This window comes from Schistocerca cancellata, chromosome 4, assembly GCF_023864275.1.
Source record: "Schistocerca cancellata isolate TAMUIC-IGC-003103 chromosome 4, iqSchCanc2.1, whole genome shotgun sequence".
Taxonomy (NCBI): domain Eukaryota; kingdom Metazoa; phylum Arthropoda; class Insecta; order Orthoptera; family Acrididae; genus Schistocerca; species Schistocerca cancellata.
Genome location: NC_064629.1, coordinates 474,223,068 through 474,236,316, shown reverse-complemented (window position 1 = coordinate 474,236,316; position 13,249 = coordinate 474,223,068). Strand labels below are relative to the sequence as shown.

The 13,249-nt window shown below is 39.3% G+C and overlaps 2 protein-coding genes across 18 annotated transcripts in view; one reads left to right on the top strand and one right to left on the bottom strand.

The window, feature by feature from the left end:
- Window positions 1-13,249, bottom strand: part of LOC126183424 (DNA fragmentation factor subunit beta) — a 437,040-nt gene that overhangs the window by 153,897 nt on the left and 269,894 nt on the right. For 2 of the 17 annotated variants that reach the window (XM_049925387.1, XM_049925386.1), the window contains exons 5-6: window positions 2,156-2,519; window positions 1,536-2,076 (exon numbers count right to left, since the gene is read on the bottom strand). The exons of 9 other annotated variants lie outside the window; for them this stretch is intronic. In XM_049925387.1, coding sequence (XP_049781344.1) covers window positions 1,872-2,076; window positions 2,156-2,519 — 569 coding nt within the window. In that variant the 3' untranslated portion in view covers window positions 1,536-1,871. Of the gene's footprint in view, window positions 1-1,529; window positions 2,077-2,155; window positions 2,520-13,249 lie in introns of those variants that run through there. 6 more of the 17 variants (XM_049925396.1, XM_049925380.1, XM_049925397.1 and 3 more) reach the window with 6 other exon arrangements.
- The window catches only part of LOC126183423 (uncharacterized), a 281,164-nt gene that overhangs the window by 152,808 nt on the left and 115,107 nt on the right, over window positions 1-13,249 (top strand). The gene's annotated exons all lie outside the window — the stretch shown is intronic.

Sequence of the window (13,249 nt, the reverse complement as noted above, 5' to 3'; positions counted from 1 at the left end):
GCTGTTGTATTTGACCACAAAGGGCATCTGTGCAATGTCCCCAAGACATTGTCATGCCCATCATGGTCAGAGCAGTGTTCTGTTAGTTTCTAGTGCATTATCTTGGAGCTACGTGAATTCGAATGTGGGCAAATTGTTGATACTGGTATGGAGGTGCTACCATAACCAAAGTCGTGGAAGTATTTGGTGTTTCAAGAGACACAAACAATTTATATTGCATACACAGAAAGCAGTAAAACATCATCACTAAGTCACATGATGGATGCTTTTTCATCAAATCCGTTTGAGTATTATCTGAATGAAGTAATTAGCTCATTGATGCTGTTACTGATACTGAAGTTTTAACCAGGTGCTGTAGAAGTAGTGCCAAATACCAGTCAATTTCTAACCCGCAGTTTAGGTAGTGGCCAATGTTGTTGGAAGCTTCTGAATGGATTCACATTAACTTTGTTTGAAAGTTGGCAAAGTCCATCTAGGTGACTGTTGTTGGGACACAATCCAAACTTCACCAAACATTATCAATATGTCTTTGGGCACTATGGATGCCACCCTGTAAGCATAGCATAGATGCTTGCTATAAAAAGATCCCACACAGTCTTTTGCAGCAGACTATAACACAAATGTTATGAACAAGTTTTTCATTTTAATGCACCTACATGGTAATACACACAGAACAGCAGTGCTGTTTCATTCAATGAAAAGAAAGGAAATGAAAGTTTAATATTCCATTTATGACAAGATCATTAAACAGAGCACAACCCTGGATTGAACACAGACAGGAATGGAAGTTGGCATTGTCCTCTACAGAGGAAAAATCCCAGCTTGAAGAAATTTAAACAAACCACTGGAAACAAGAGTTTGGATGGCCAGACATACTTTTACCCAACACCTTTTGTATGTGAGTCTGGCACCTTAATCACTATGCCACCTCGCTTGATACAAGCCAGTTGAGAGGCTGAGGAGATAATTTGTTTGTTTACATACTCATTCTTGAACATGCATAGAACCACCATAACAACTGGTGTGCCAAGCATGTTCCTTTACAATTTCCATACATTCATAACATTGCAGCTGTAACCTTTCAAACTGGTAAACATTCCAGCCAAGCAGTGCTGACCTCATGAAACAATTCAGTAGACAGCATGCTTGGGCACTCAGTACAGTCACAAAAATACATAGATCCAGCATACTACCACTGCAGTCTCACAATGAGTGGAAATTTTTAACTATAAATGGAAGAAAAAATTTGCCACCAAATGTGACTTTACACTGCTCAAATGTCAACAAGATACAAGACACTATGTGCTACAGGCCCAGAATGTTGACATTCCCGATACTTCTAAACAGTGGATAGTCCACCCTGTTGCTCTCTCACTATAACACATATGAATTTCACAGGTTTAGCAGCCAATAATGGTCTAAATCTAGTTGTGATACCAGTTCATTTTTGTTGCCTGAAACCTGAATATACAACTAACTTATGCTAATGTGCATTACAAAAAATGAAACAATCACACTGATTTGCAATTATTGTTGTATTGTCAATGGTTGACATACAGGACAAAGTTACACAACGCAGCACATGAAAATTATTTTATATGGGCTGTCACCCTTTATAGTTTCATTATAAATAAGTTGGAATATTTCAGCCAATACACAATTACAATATCTGTAGAGTAAATCAGTAAAAAAATGAACTTCACTCATGGAATACATAAAAAAAGTAATGTGGGAAATTTCTTTAAAACTTTTAATTGAAAGATATACACAACATTCACATAAATTTCCATAAATTAGAAATAACTCTTAATTCTGAACCATCAGAGTCACTTCATAAACACAGTACTTGCTCTTTATGACCAGTTTGTGCTTTATTTATTTTTTATTACAATCCTAGATTCATCACATCCCATTTCATGTTTGCCTTTGTCATGACACAAGACGTGCACAAGTTTCAGATTGTCTAAAGTAAACAGCAGTGTAAAAAAATACTCTGAATTTATCATGTATCCTTCTCGGGCTGCTATCTTTGCTGCCTTTAACATTCCAGGCACAATCTCTCGGCTGCGTTCAATTCTGCAGAAATTAAACAACAATGTTATAACTCTATTGAATGAACAGTCCACACACCTCATCAAACAGCTAAAATGCCCACCTGTGATCAAGATTCCATGTTGAAAACATAATTCTTGCTTCTCTGCTCTCATAAGGGTTAATAACATGACTGTAGGAGCAACATGGTGAATAAAACAACCCTTGACATTGGAAGTCACCAAATGTTGTACAGAGTCGAGTTGATTCAGCAGTTCTATCAAAGTAGACTCCAAAGTACTGTCTTTGCTTCAAGTAATTTGTAAGACTTGTACAAGCATCAATTAATTTTGACCGTGCTACTTTATTTCTTTTATAAATTTCAGATTTCTGAATTGCAGTCTGAGTTTTGTAAAAGTAACCTCTAATTCGATCCTGAGAACGCTGAAATAAGAACTTCTCTTTTGTATCAGCATTTGTATCGATACCTGAAACATAAATTTGATGTATCAGATGTGCCTCTGCAATTTTTCTGCTTATCATTGTTATACCTCTTATCTCTCTATATGAAAGAAATAAAGATCACAGGGAGAGAAATGAGCCTTCTGAGAGACCAAAAACCATCAGAAAAGAGAACGGAAAAGAAATATGGAAATAAAGACAGAAAGACAAAAGGAAAGGAAGATTAAGTCTGTTATACTCGCCTCAGGTTTTCAGTTGGATCTCCAAGTCAAGCTTTCAGAGTGCCAACTTGACTTGATGATCCGGCTGCAAACCTAACAAGGACATCACAAGTCATTTAGCCAGGAAAGCTTATGAAGCCAAGATTAGGGTTTAATTTACCACAGATGATGTGATCATTTGAGAAAGAGCACAAACTTGTACAGTACAAGAATGAGGAAGAATATTGGCCATAGTATTTCCAAAGGAACCATCCACACAATTCCCGTTACAGATTTAGAGGAACACAGATGTTCAATACCACTTTTAAATAGGAGTGTAACAACATTGTTGTAGATGTTTACAGTGATTCTTTTTCAAAAATGGCTTGCATATGTACAAAAAGTGAAGCCAAAAGCTACGAGAAGGGTGTAATTTCACTTTCAATGTCTTGCTAAACCCATTATAACTATACCTGATATCTGTGTGAATATCATGATCTGTTAAGATAATGGTAGTCATCTTCTTCTGTCTGTCTATGTCTGACCATTTGCTGAGCATTGTTTATTGGATATGGGTATCCTATCAAATCCACATTCTCAGGTGGATCTGGGAGTTACTAAGAGAACTTTTCAGCCATAGCACTGGAAACATCTAACTGGAATAGCAAAGTTGTACACTGAATGGAGATTGCAGGGAATTGCTTCAAATCCCATAAACAGTACAGGTACACTTAATACTAAAACTGTAATGGAGAAACAATAATTATTCTCTACAAATGTTCCACAGAACTCTTAGGAAATTTACAAGTACTGGGTAGAAAACACTGCAGCATCTTCATCACAGCATATGCCTTGCTTCATGTAACAATAGACTGTTCCTCACTCTAATAAGAGGCGATAATAGCAGTTTTTCATTGAGAATGAATTTCAGAAAATGAGAAGGGTTGTCACAAGTATAAAAACAAATAAGTTTTGAAAAGTTAGAAAAGTGAATTTAACACGGCTCAGCACATATCAGAACTTAGTTGTGAGCTGATTGAAAAAGGGAGTATTCTGTAATCGGAAATTTTTGCAGTTTACTGGACATCACAATTCTATGTAACATCTATAATCTGTTTCATAAAAAAGAAGTTAATATTTTGTGGTGATTTCATTGTATAGTTTCTAACAGATTCTGAGAAGATAATTAAACTAGAAACAATATTTGGTTCACACAATTTGGTTTCAATACTTCATGGTGTGCAGATCAAGGAACCACCATGACATAATCAGTCATAGCCAATAATGTTAAAAGCAATGAAATATATGCTTACTTGTTAGTGAATGGACTCTTAAATTGTGATGCTAAGCTAGTTAACATAAATAACTTACACTATGTAGACATCACTATGGCAAAAGACAGCATAATTAATAACTCCAAGGCAAAAGATAAAAAAAAAAAAAAAAAAAGCTTAATAGAGGCAGCCAGAGATTAAATTTATAGAAAAATAAAGGCCAATGTCAATTATAACACATTCCTTGATATGTCTGTTATGATATTAAAATGGCTTTCCAGGTAAAATAATTTGAAAATACATTAAAAAGTCATGTAAAAAGTGAACATTAATTCCTAGTGTGATATGGGTCTCTTTCGAACAGAAGATTGAAGTGTTACTGTAGGAAGGAGAAATAAACACCTGGTTTATGTGCATATTACAAAAATTGCTCAAATTTATTAAAACATCTAGAAGCAAGCACATTATATAAGAAGTAATTAATTTGGACAACAGAAATAACAGCATATTGTTAACTGTAGAAACAAATACCAGGACAACATGTTGCTCAATAAGGTGAATCTCTATTGATATAAACAGTAAAATTACAAACAATAATTCAGAGGCAGGAGGAATTTTTAACAATCAATTTTTACACATGAGAGACACAATATGGTCAAAACGTTTAGCAGAAAACTCATGAAGGATTTTCCAAATGAAATAAATTTCTCAAATATAAAATCTCATACGGACTTGTTGGTATTTACAACAGAGTACCATAATGTATAGTTGTTACTTAATTAGTAACATCCTCTATGAAACATGTAACGCATCTCAAATGATGGATTTTTCACCATATATTGTATATACACATGCCTCATCAAAAGTTGGGATATCATAGAGTTTATTACAATGACTTCTTATAGTAAACCCATTGAAGTTTGTACAAAGATAAACACAAATCCTTCTGAAAACAAGAATGATATAGGTTAATTACAAAAAATCATTACAAAACAAAGCAGGCTCTCACCTCAGTATACATTTTGAAAAGAAAAATAAAGGTGAAAATCTTTACCTCACGATGATTATCAGTCTTTAGTAATATGTCCTCCTTCCACACAGATGAGTTCTTCCACTCTGCAAGGCCTGATCTGGATGAGACCATCAAGTTTATCTTGGAGTATAAGGTCCTATTCCTCAATGGCAGCTTCAGTGAGGTCATGAAGATTGTTAAGTGGATTCGGACACTGTGCAGTGGCCACCTTCAACAGGTCCCACACATGCTCAATTGCATTCATGTCTGGCGACTGTGTTGGCCAATGCACTTGGTTGATGCTGCATCTTTGAAGATACCAAGACATTGCTAGAGTATGGTGCAGTCTTGCATTGTCATCAACTAGGACGAAGCTGTCACCGACTTCACATCTGCAGGGCCTTCTCTTGAAGGTGCTGGGGACCAGTAAAATTGTCGTAGGTGGAAATCAGAGGGGTCTGCCACCCCAGCATTACTGCCACCCAGAACATTACATTTAGACCAGCAAATGGATGGATTTTCTGAATGTATCTGCTTCCTGGTGCTGCCTAGTGCTTCTCCAAACCCTAACATGTCTAGTGTCCATTTGGAAACCATTCCTGGTCTTGTCGAAAAACATGAAATTACTCTATTCTGCATCGAAATGGTCCATTGTTGATGCAAGAGCCCAGGTCCTTCGACTGAAGCGGTTCCTCTGGTTCAGTGCAAAACATCTCATTGGTCTTCTGGAAAGAAGACCACCCTGACGCCATCTTCTACACACTGTTTGGTCTGGCAGCTGATTTTGGATGCCTGTGAGCCTACAGTTGGAGGAAACGATCCTGCATTGGTGTTGTCATATGAGGACGACCACTGCAAACAATAGTGTTCACATTTCCAATCTCTCTGTACTTTCGCCCCAGCTTAGACACACCACTTTGAGTGAAATGTAACCAATTGGCAACATCTTGCTGTGTATGACCTGCTGAAAGTAAAGTCACTAACCTAACTATCAAAGTGTTATATGTCTCTACATGGCATGTTACTATGGTGGTGAAGACAAACTGAATGAAGCTGCTGTTGATACCAAACTGCTCATTGTGTGCCACTGTGGTAGTGGTATGTTAACATGACAGAGAAATGGCCACAAAGCATGCTGGCAATAAACACTGTCCAATATGTGAGCTCTAACTGAATGCAGGTAACGCATGAAGTGCCTAGGTCAATGAGACCTCTAGTATTGCAGACTACATCTTATGATAGTATTCCAAACTTTTTTTAGCACTGTATTTAAAAACTGTATCATAAAACAACCCCATACTAAAGCTTTCAGGAGAGACCTAAATTATTATTACCTTGTTTCACTGCAGACTTTTTACGAAGTTATGTCTTATTAACTGCACTAAATGTGGCAGTGGCTGAATTTGAACTGCTCACCATGTTACACAGCAGTCAATCACATTACAGAGTGTACAGTACTGCTCATAAAAGTACATGACACTTGTAACTGTGAGTGCAATTGAGGAAGTTAGGCCTGACACTCATCATGTGCACAATTAAAAAAAAGCAAGCAAGAAAACCTGCTCCCTCTCATTCCTAGGATGTGAAATGATCTTGAAGCTGTGAGGTGGAATCAGTGGCAGAACAGCAGCAAGAAATATCTGAAATCTCTACACTTAAAACAGTCACTTCGTAGTTCAATGGTGTAGCTAGCATATTGACAAGCAACTGCACGATAGCAGGATTCAAACTGAATCTCACTTTCATAAATAATATTTTGTTTTACTGCATTAATTTGTTTAACCTATGGATAACATGAAATCAACAGAACAAACACTTCAGGGTTCTTAACAAGATTTTTCAGCCCTCCAAAGCGCACTACATGCTGTTTCTTTACCACTTAACATCCTGTCCAAAGGCCTTCCACTTCAATGACTTTCTGCATCCCTGGATCCTGTGAGAAAGCAACTCTATTAGATGAGTAATAAATCTCTTGATTTCTGCCACCTCCTACAAGGCAACTATGGAAACATTCCAAAGGTCATCACAGATTATTGGCATGGTTCATTTCATCTCCGTCTACATGTTTCCAATGGGGACTGAGGTCTGGCACAGGAGGAGGCCAGCTGAGAAGTAAAATCTCATTCTCATCTGAAAACCACTCCTGTCCATAGAGCTGATGTATGTATTTGAGACAAATCATATTAGAAACAGACTAATCCCTCAGGATGTAGCAAGTGCACAGATGGGATCCCAACATTCCCCATATTATGAGTATAATCATCTGCATCAAAACTACCATCTTTTCTGTGCTGTCAGCAACAGTACAAAGACATGTACACTTCTTTTTTCTAATTTACAGAGTGAATCATAGTGTAAATCAGTACCCTGAGTGGATGCAATTCTTGGCATTTGAATTATCTCCACATGCCAAGAATTTTAATCAGTGATTATGATATCTAACCAAGGAACAGAAATCTCTGTATTTCCAGTTATGTCAACAGCTGCTTCATAGGTTGAATTCAGCATCATCAGGGGTGATAGGATATAGCTGCACTATAATAACACACAGATAAAACAGTGAGAAAACGGTCTGCGCTTCAGCCTACTTTGCACGACTACACTGGGTTGCACCACTTGTTGCGTGAAAAGAGTTTCATGTAAATGGTTTTGTACATCTCTGTACACATGGCAACACCAATGTGAACTCCATTTTGTGATGCTGTACTCATAGGTAAAATGAAAGTTCTGGCAGCTGTACGAGTTGTGGAAGAATTCATGCTTTTTTGCATGAAACTGCTGTCTAAGACCAAAGATTAAAAAAAAAGTTTGGATTCATGGCTGGATAGAGAAAAGACATCAGCTCTGTTGCTCAGTGACCTTGCTGAAAGGAATTGTACTTAAAGACCCTAGATGTTACTTTAATAATCTAGACTACAATTTGTGAATGGGAAGCGCTACTGTGTTGTGTTAAATAAATGAATATTGAACAGATAATTCAGCTTTCCAGATTTCTGTAGCCTCTCCTCTTGTCAACTATTTTCCTTAAAAAAGAACTAGCCAACTTGAACCACAGCATTTTAGTCTTGTAGATGAGGGCTGTTCCACAACCAAATGTTTTGCTCCCTGTAATTTTTTTAAAAGTCATTTATATAGGTACTCCTAACTGAACAAACTTTGCTCTGCAGCTCAGATACTGCCAACCCATACATGTTCAGGTCATGCATGATGGCCTCAAGTGCAGCAACATATCACTGCGTGTTTCTGTCATCAACTCCACCCAACTCCCACCAACACCCACACATAGCACAGCCACCCAAAAGGTGAACAATTTCCTCATAACCACTTCATATTTCAATTTGTTTATACTTTATCAACAAACCTAACACCAAGACTTGTGTAACTACTGTCACCAATGCCGAAACAAGCCAGAAGTGTTTAGTTTCACCAACAAGTTGCACAAACATGAGCATGAGTTGTGGCTCGTAGCACAGTCGGTTGCAACTTAGTGTTGCTGAAAAAACTAGGCTTTACTTTGTTGCAAATGGACATATTTAGGGACTGCCAATGTAAAACAAAACAGTAACAAAGTTTTATGGTGGGGTATATATTCCAAATTTTTCTGAAACAATTCAGTAGAAATAACAAAAGCCACACCCATGTTGGCTATTGTTCCATAGTGACACCCAACCAACCTCATAAGGTGATAAAATTATTAGCATTTCACAAGAAGTCTTGAACATACACACAGCTATTTCCATAAGCAAAAGAAACCAATTGCAGACTCTGTTTCAGTTCGTTCAAAGTCCCTGTGTTCACCCAAAGGTGATTAGAGATGATGCAGTACAGCATACAGCATGAAGGAAAGTTGTTTACAAAGATATAAATGTCCAAACACACAGAAAAGTATCAGACATATGACTGTTAGGATGTGTAAAGGACAGGCTTGTGTGTCTTACGCATCCTGACTTCTTGATTGTGATGCCAGCACATTTATGTTGTCCAGATGTAATGAAATGATAACATGGTATTGATGGTTGGGAATCCACACCTGGAGAAAATTCGGCCGAAAAGTTGCAAGTCTTTTCAATTTATGCCACATAGGGCAACCTGCGTGCTGATGATATTGACGTAATGAGGAGGACAACACAAGAGCTAGTCCCCGAGTGAAGAAAATCTCTGACTTGGCTAAGCATCAAACCCAGGCCCACTGCATGGCAATCAGACACTCTGACTATTCAGCTAAGGAGGCAGACTATGCTGCTCAATAAACCAAAGACTGTCCCCCACCTAAATCACCTTTAAAAAGTGGTCCCTGTCAGCCTGGAACACAGCGTCACTGCTCCACCACACTTAGAAGGCAACTAATCAATTCCACTCCCATTTTACTGTATTCACTTTGTATGAAATTGATGAAATTCTTCACTAAAGATTAGTTTCGCACCTGCCTCCAGATGTACAAAATCTGCGGATATGGAAGCTTTCAAGACTCATTCCAAAATTTTAAAAGGAAAAAATGCATTCTTATTAATTAACTACTTACTCAAGGCAGAATACATGCCTGATTATAGTATGGCTAGGAGGGTAAATATGGAGTTTGATCAGTTGTGTAGGGTGGCCACTCTGTCAGACATTGGATTGGTTCCTGACAAGGCTATTGATGGGGGGATTTCACAAGGCATGGCCTACACCTCAATAGAAAAGGGAAGGGTAAACTGGCAGGGTTGTTAGCAAAATCCATAAGGGGGGACACTAGTACTCACGGATGTACCTCTTTTTTAGACCAATATCAGTGTCCAATGAGAATTTCAGGTAGGCAAGTGCTAAAGAGGTCCAAAACTCACAAATTCTCACAACATGAAAGTAAATAATAATGTTACCATATTTAACCAAAATATTAGTGGATTAAAGAAAAAAGTAGATTCTTACAAAAGTAAAGTAAAAAATAATGTTACCATATATCACCAAAATATTCCGGGATTGAAGAATAAAGTAGATTAGCTCCTGGTTTGTTTAGATGACATTGAATCTGATAATGTAATATATATACTAGCCTGTCTGAGCATCACATTGTGTCTGATATGGAAAAGGTAAATATCAGTGGTTATAAATTAGCTGCACATATGAGTAGAGAGAATAAGGTGAGAGGAGGAGTTGCCATATACACTCCTGGAAATGGAAAAAAGAACACATTGACACCGGTGTGTCAGACCCACCATACTTGCTCCGGACACTGCGAGAGGGCTGTACAAGCAATGATCACACGCACGGCACAGCGGACACACCAGGAACCGCAGTGTTGGCCGTCGAATGGCGCTAGCTGTGCAGCATTTGTGCACCGCCGCCGTCAGTGTCAGCCAGTTTGCCGTGGCATACGGAGCTCCATCGCAGTCTTTAACACTGGTAGCATGCCGCGACAGCGTGGGCGTGAACCGTATGTGCAGTTGACGGACTTTGAGCGAGGGCGTATAGTGGGCATGCGGGAGGCCGGGTGGACGTACCGCCGAATTGCTCAACACGTGGGGCATGAGGTCTCCACAGTACATCGATGTTGTCGCCAGTGGTCGGCGGAAGGTGCACGTACCCGTCGACCTGGGACCGGACCGCAGCGACGCGCGGATGCACGCCAAGACCGTAGGATCCTACGCAGTGCCGTAGGGGACCGCACCGCCACTTCCCAGCAAATTAGGGACACTGTTGCTCCTGGGGTATCGGCGAGGACCATTCGCAACCGTCTCCATGAAGCTGGGCTACGGTCCCGCACACCGTTAGGCCGTCTTCCGCTCACGCCCCAACATCGTGCAGCCCACCTCCAGTGGTGTCGCGACAGGCGTGAATGGAGGTACGAATGGAGACGTGTCATCTTCAGCAATGAGAGTCGCTTCTGCCTTGGTGCCAATGATGGTCGTATGCGTGTTTGGCGCCGTGCAGGTGAGCGCCACAATCAGGACTGCATATGACCGAGGCACACAGGGCCAACACCCGGCATCATGGTGTGGGGAGCGATCACCTACACTGGCCGTACACCACTGGTGATCGTCGAGGGGACACTGAATAGTGCACGGTACATCCAAACCATCATCGAACCCATCGTTCTACCATTCCTAGACCGGCAAGGGAACTTGCTGTTCCAACAGGACAATGCACGTCCGCATGTATCCCGTGCCACCCAACGTGCTCTAGAAGGTGTCAGTCAACTACCCTGGCCAGCAAGATCTCCGGATCTGTCCCCCATTGAGCATGTTTGGGACTGGATGAAGCGTCGTCTCACGCGGTCTGCACGTCCAGCACGAACGCTGGTCCAACTGAGGCACCAGGTGGAAATGGCATGGCAAGCCGTTCCACAGGACTACATCCAGCATCTCTACGATCGTCTCCATGGGAGAATAGCAGCCTGCATTGCTGCGAAAGGTGGATATACACTGTACTAGTGCCGACATTGTGCATGCTCTGTTGCCTGTGTCTACGTGCCTGTGGTTCTGTCAGTGTGATCATGTGATGTATCTGACCCCAGGAATGTGTCAATAAAGTTTCCCCTTCCTGGGACAATGAAGTCACGGTGTTCTTATTTCAATTTCCAGGAGTGTATGTCAAAAGTTATCATTGTGTAGAAAGCTTAGATACAAAAATTTTTTGTCTAGAGCAACATATAGAAGCATGTGCCGGTCAACTTGAACTGAAGGAGGGCTCTTTTATAATTGTAAAAGTATATAGGTCCCCTTCAGGAAACTTTCATTTATTCCTGGAAAACTTGGATGCCTTGTTGTGCTATCTGTCAGATAGGGGACTTCAATGCTGGTTCACTGAAAGAGTGTAATAGGAAGAATGACATGGAAGTCTTGCTCGGTTTTTTCAATTGGACATCTGTCATTAATTTTCCTATTCAGGTAGTAAAGGACAGCAGCACATTGATAGATAACACTTTTATAGACCAAGATAGGTTTAAAAACATAAATTCTTGTCGTGTTGAGAATGGGCTTTCTGATCATGATGCTCAGCTAGTTACAGTATAAGACATAGCTCCATTCAATAATTCAAAACTACCCTCCAAAGTCGTGCAGTCAATTAATGACTCAACAATTAGAAATTTCAGAGAAAATCTTCAGCAGTTAGATTGGGATGAGGTGAACAAGGAACCTGATGCTAATTTAAAATATAACTTATTTCATGATACACTTGTAAGAGAATTTGAAAACTGTTTCCCCAAGAAAGTAGTTAAATCTAATTATAAGAAACCATGCAAAAAAACCTTGGCTTACTAAAGGAATAAAAATATCTTGTAACCACAAAAGGGAACTGTATCCAACAAAAAGAAAGAGTAATAACCCAGAAACAGCCAAATATTATAAAAACTACTGTGCTACATTAAGAAAGGTTATTAAAAAGTTCAGAAGCATGTGCATCATGTCTGAGATTAATACCTCTGATAACAAAACCAAAACAATTTGGAATATTATTACAAGGGAGACAGGACAACCAAGAGTACAGGATGAAAGAGTACAGGATGAAGAAAGAGTACAGGATGAAGAAAGAGTACAGGATGAAGAAAGAGTACAGGATGAAGAAAGAGTACAGGATGAAGAAAGAGTACAGGATGAAGAAAGAGTACAGGATGATGAAAGAGTACAGGATGATGAAAGAGTACAGGATGAAAGAGTACAGGATGAAAGAGTACAGGATGAAAGAGTACAGGATGAAAGAGTACAGGATGAAAGAGTACATGATGTTGGACGGTATCACCATCAAAGCGAATGGAAACTTGATAGACAACAAGCCGGAAGTCGAAAACATTTTGAATAATCATTTTTTAAATGTTGTAGAGAAAATAGGATCTAAATGTTCATTAGAAGAAGCAAGACTGTTAATGGAAGAGGCCTTACCCACACCATTTGATACAATTGAAATTCCACCCACCTCTCCTTCTGAAATTAGGAAGATAATAAACTCTCTCAAGAAAAAAAGCTCACATGGAATTGATGGCATTTCCAGCAGGATAATAAAAGCTTGTTCCCAAGAAATAAGTGGGATTCTTAGCCACATATGTAATAGCTCTCTGAAGCAGGGTATTTTCCCAGATAGACTGAAGTATGCCATTGTTAAACCACTGCATAAAAAAGGGGATATGTCTGATGTCAACAACTACCACCCAATCTCTCTTCTGACTGCCTTATCCAAAATTCTTGAAAAAGTAATGTATTGTAGAGTAGCTTCACACCTTTGTAAAAATAAAGTTTTAACAAAATGTCAGTTTGGTTTCCAGAAGGGTTTTTCAACAGAAAATGCTATATATA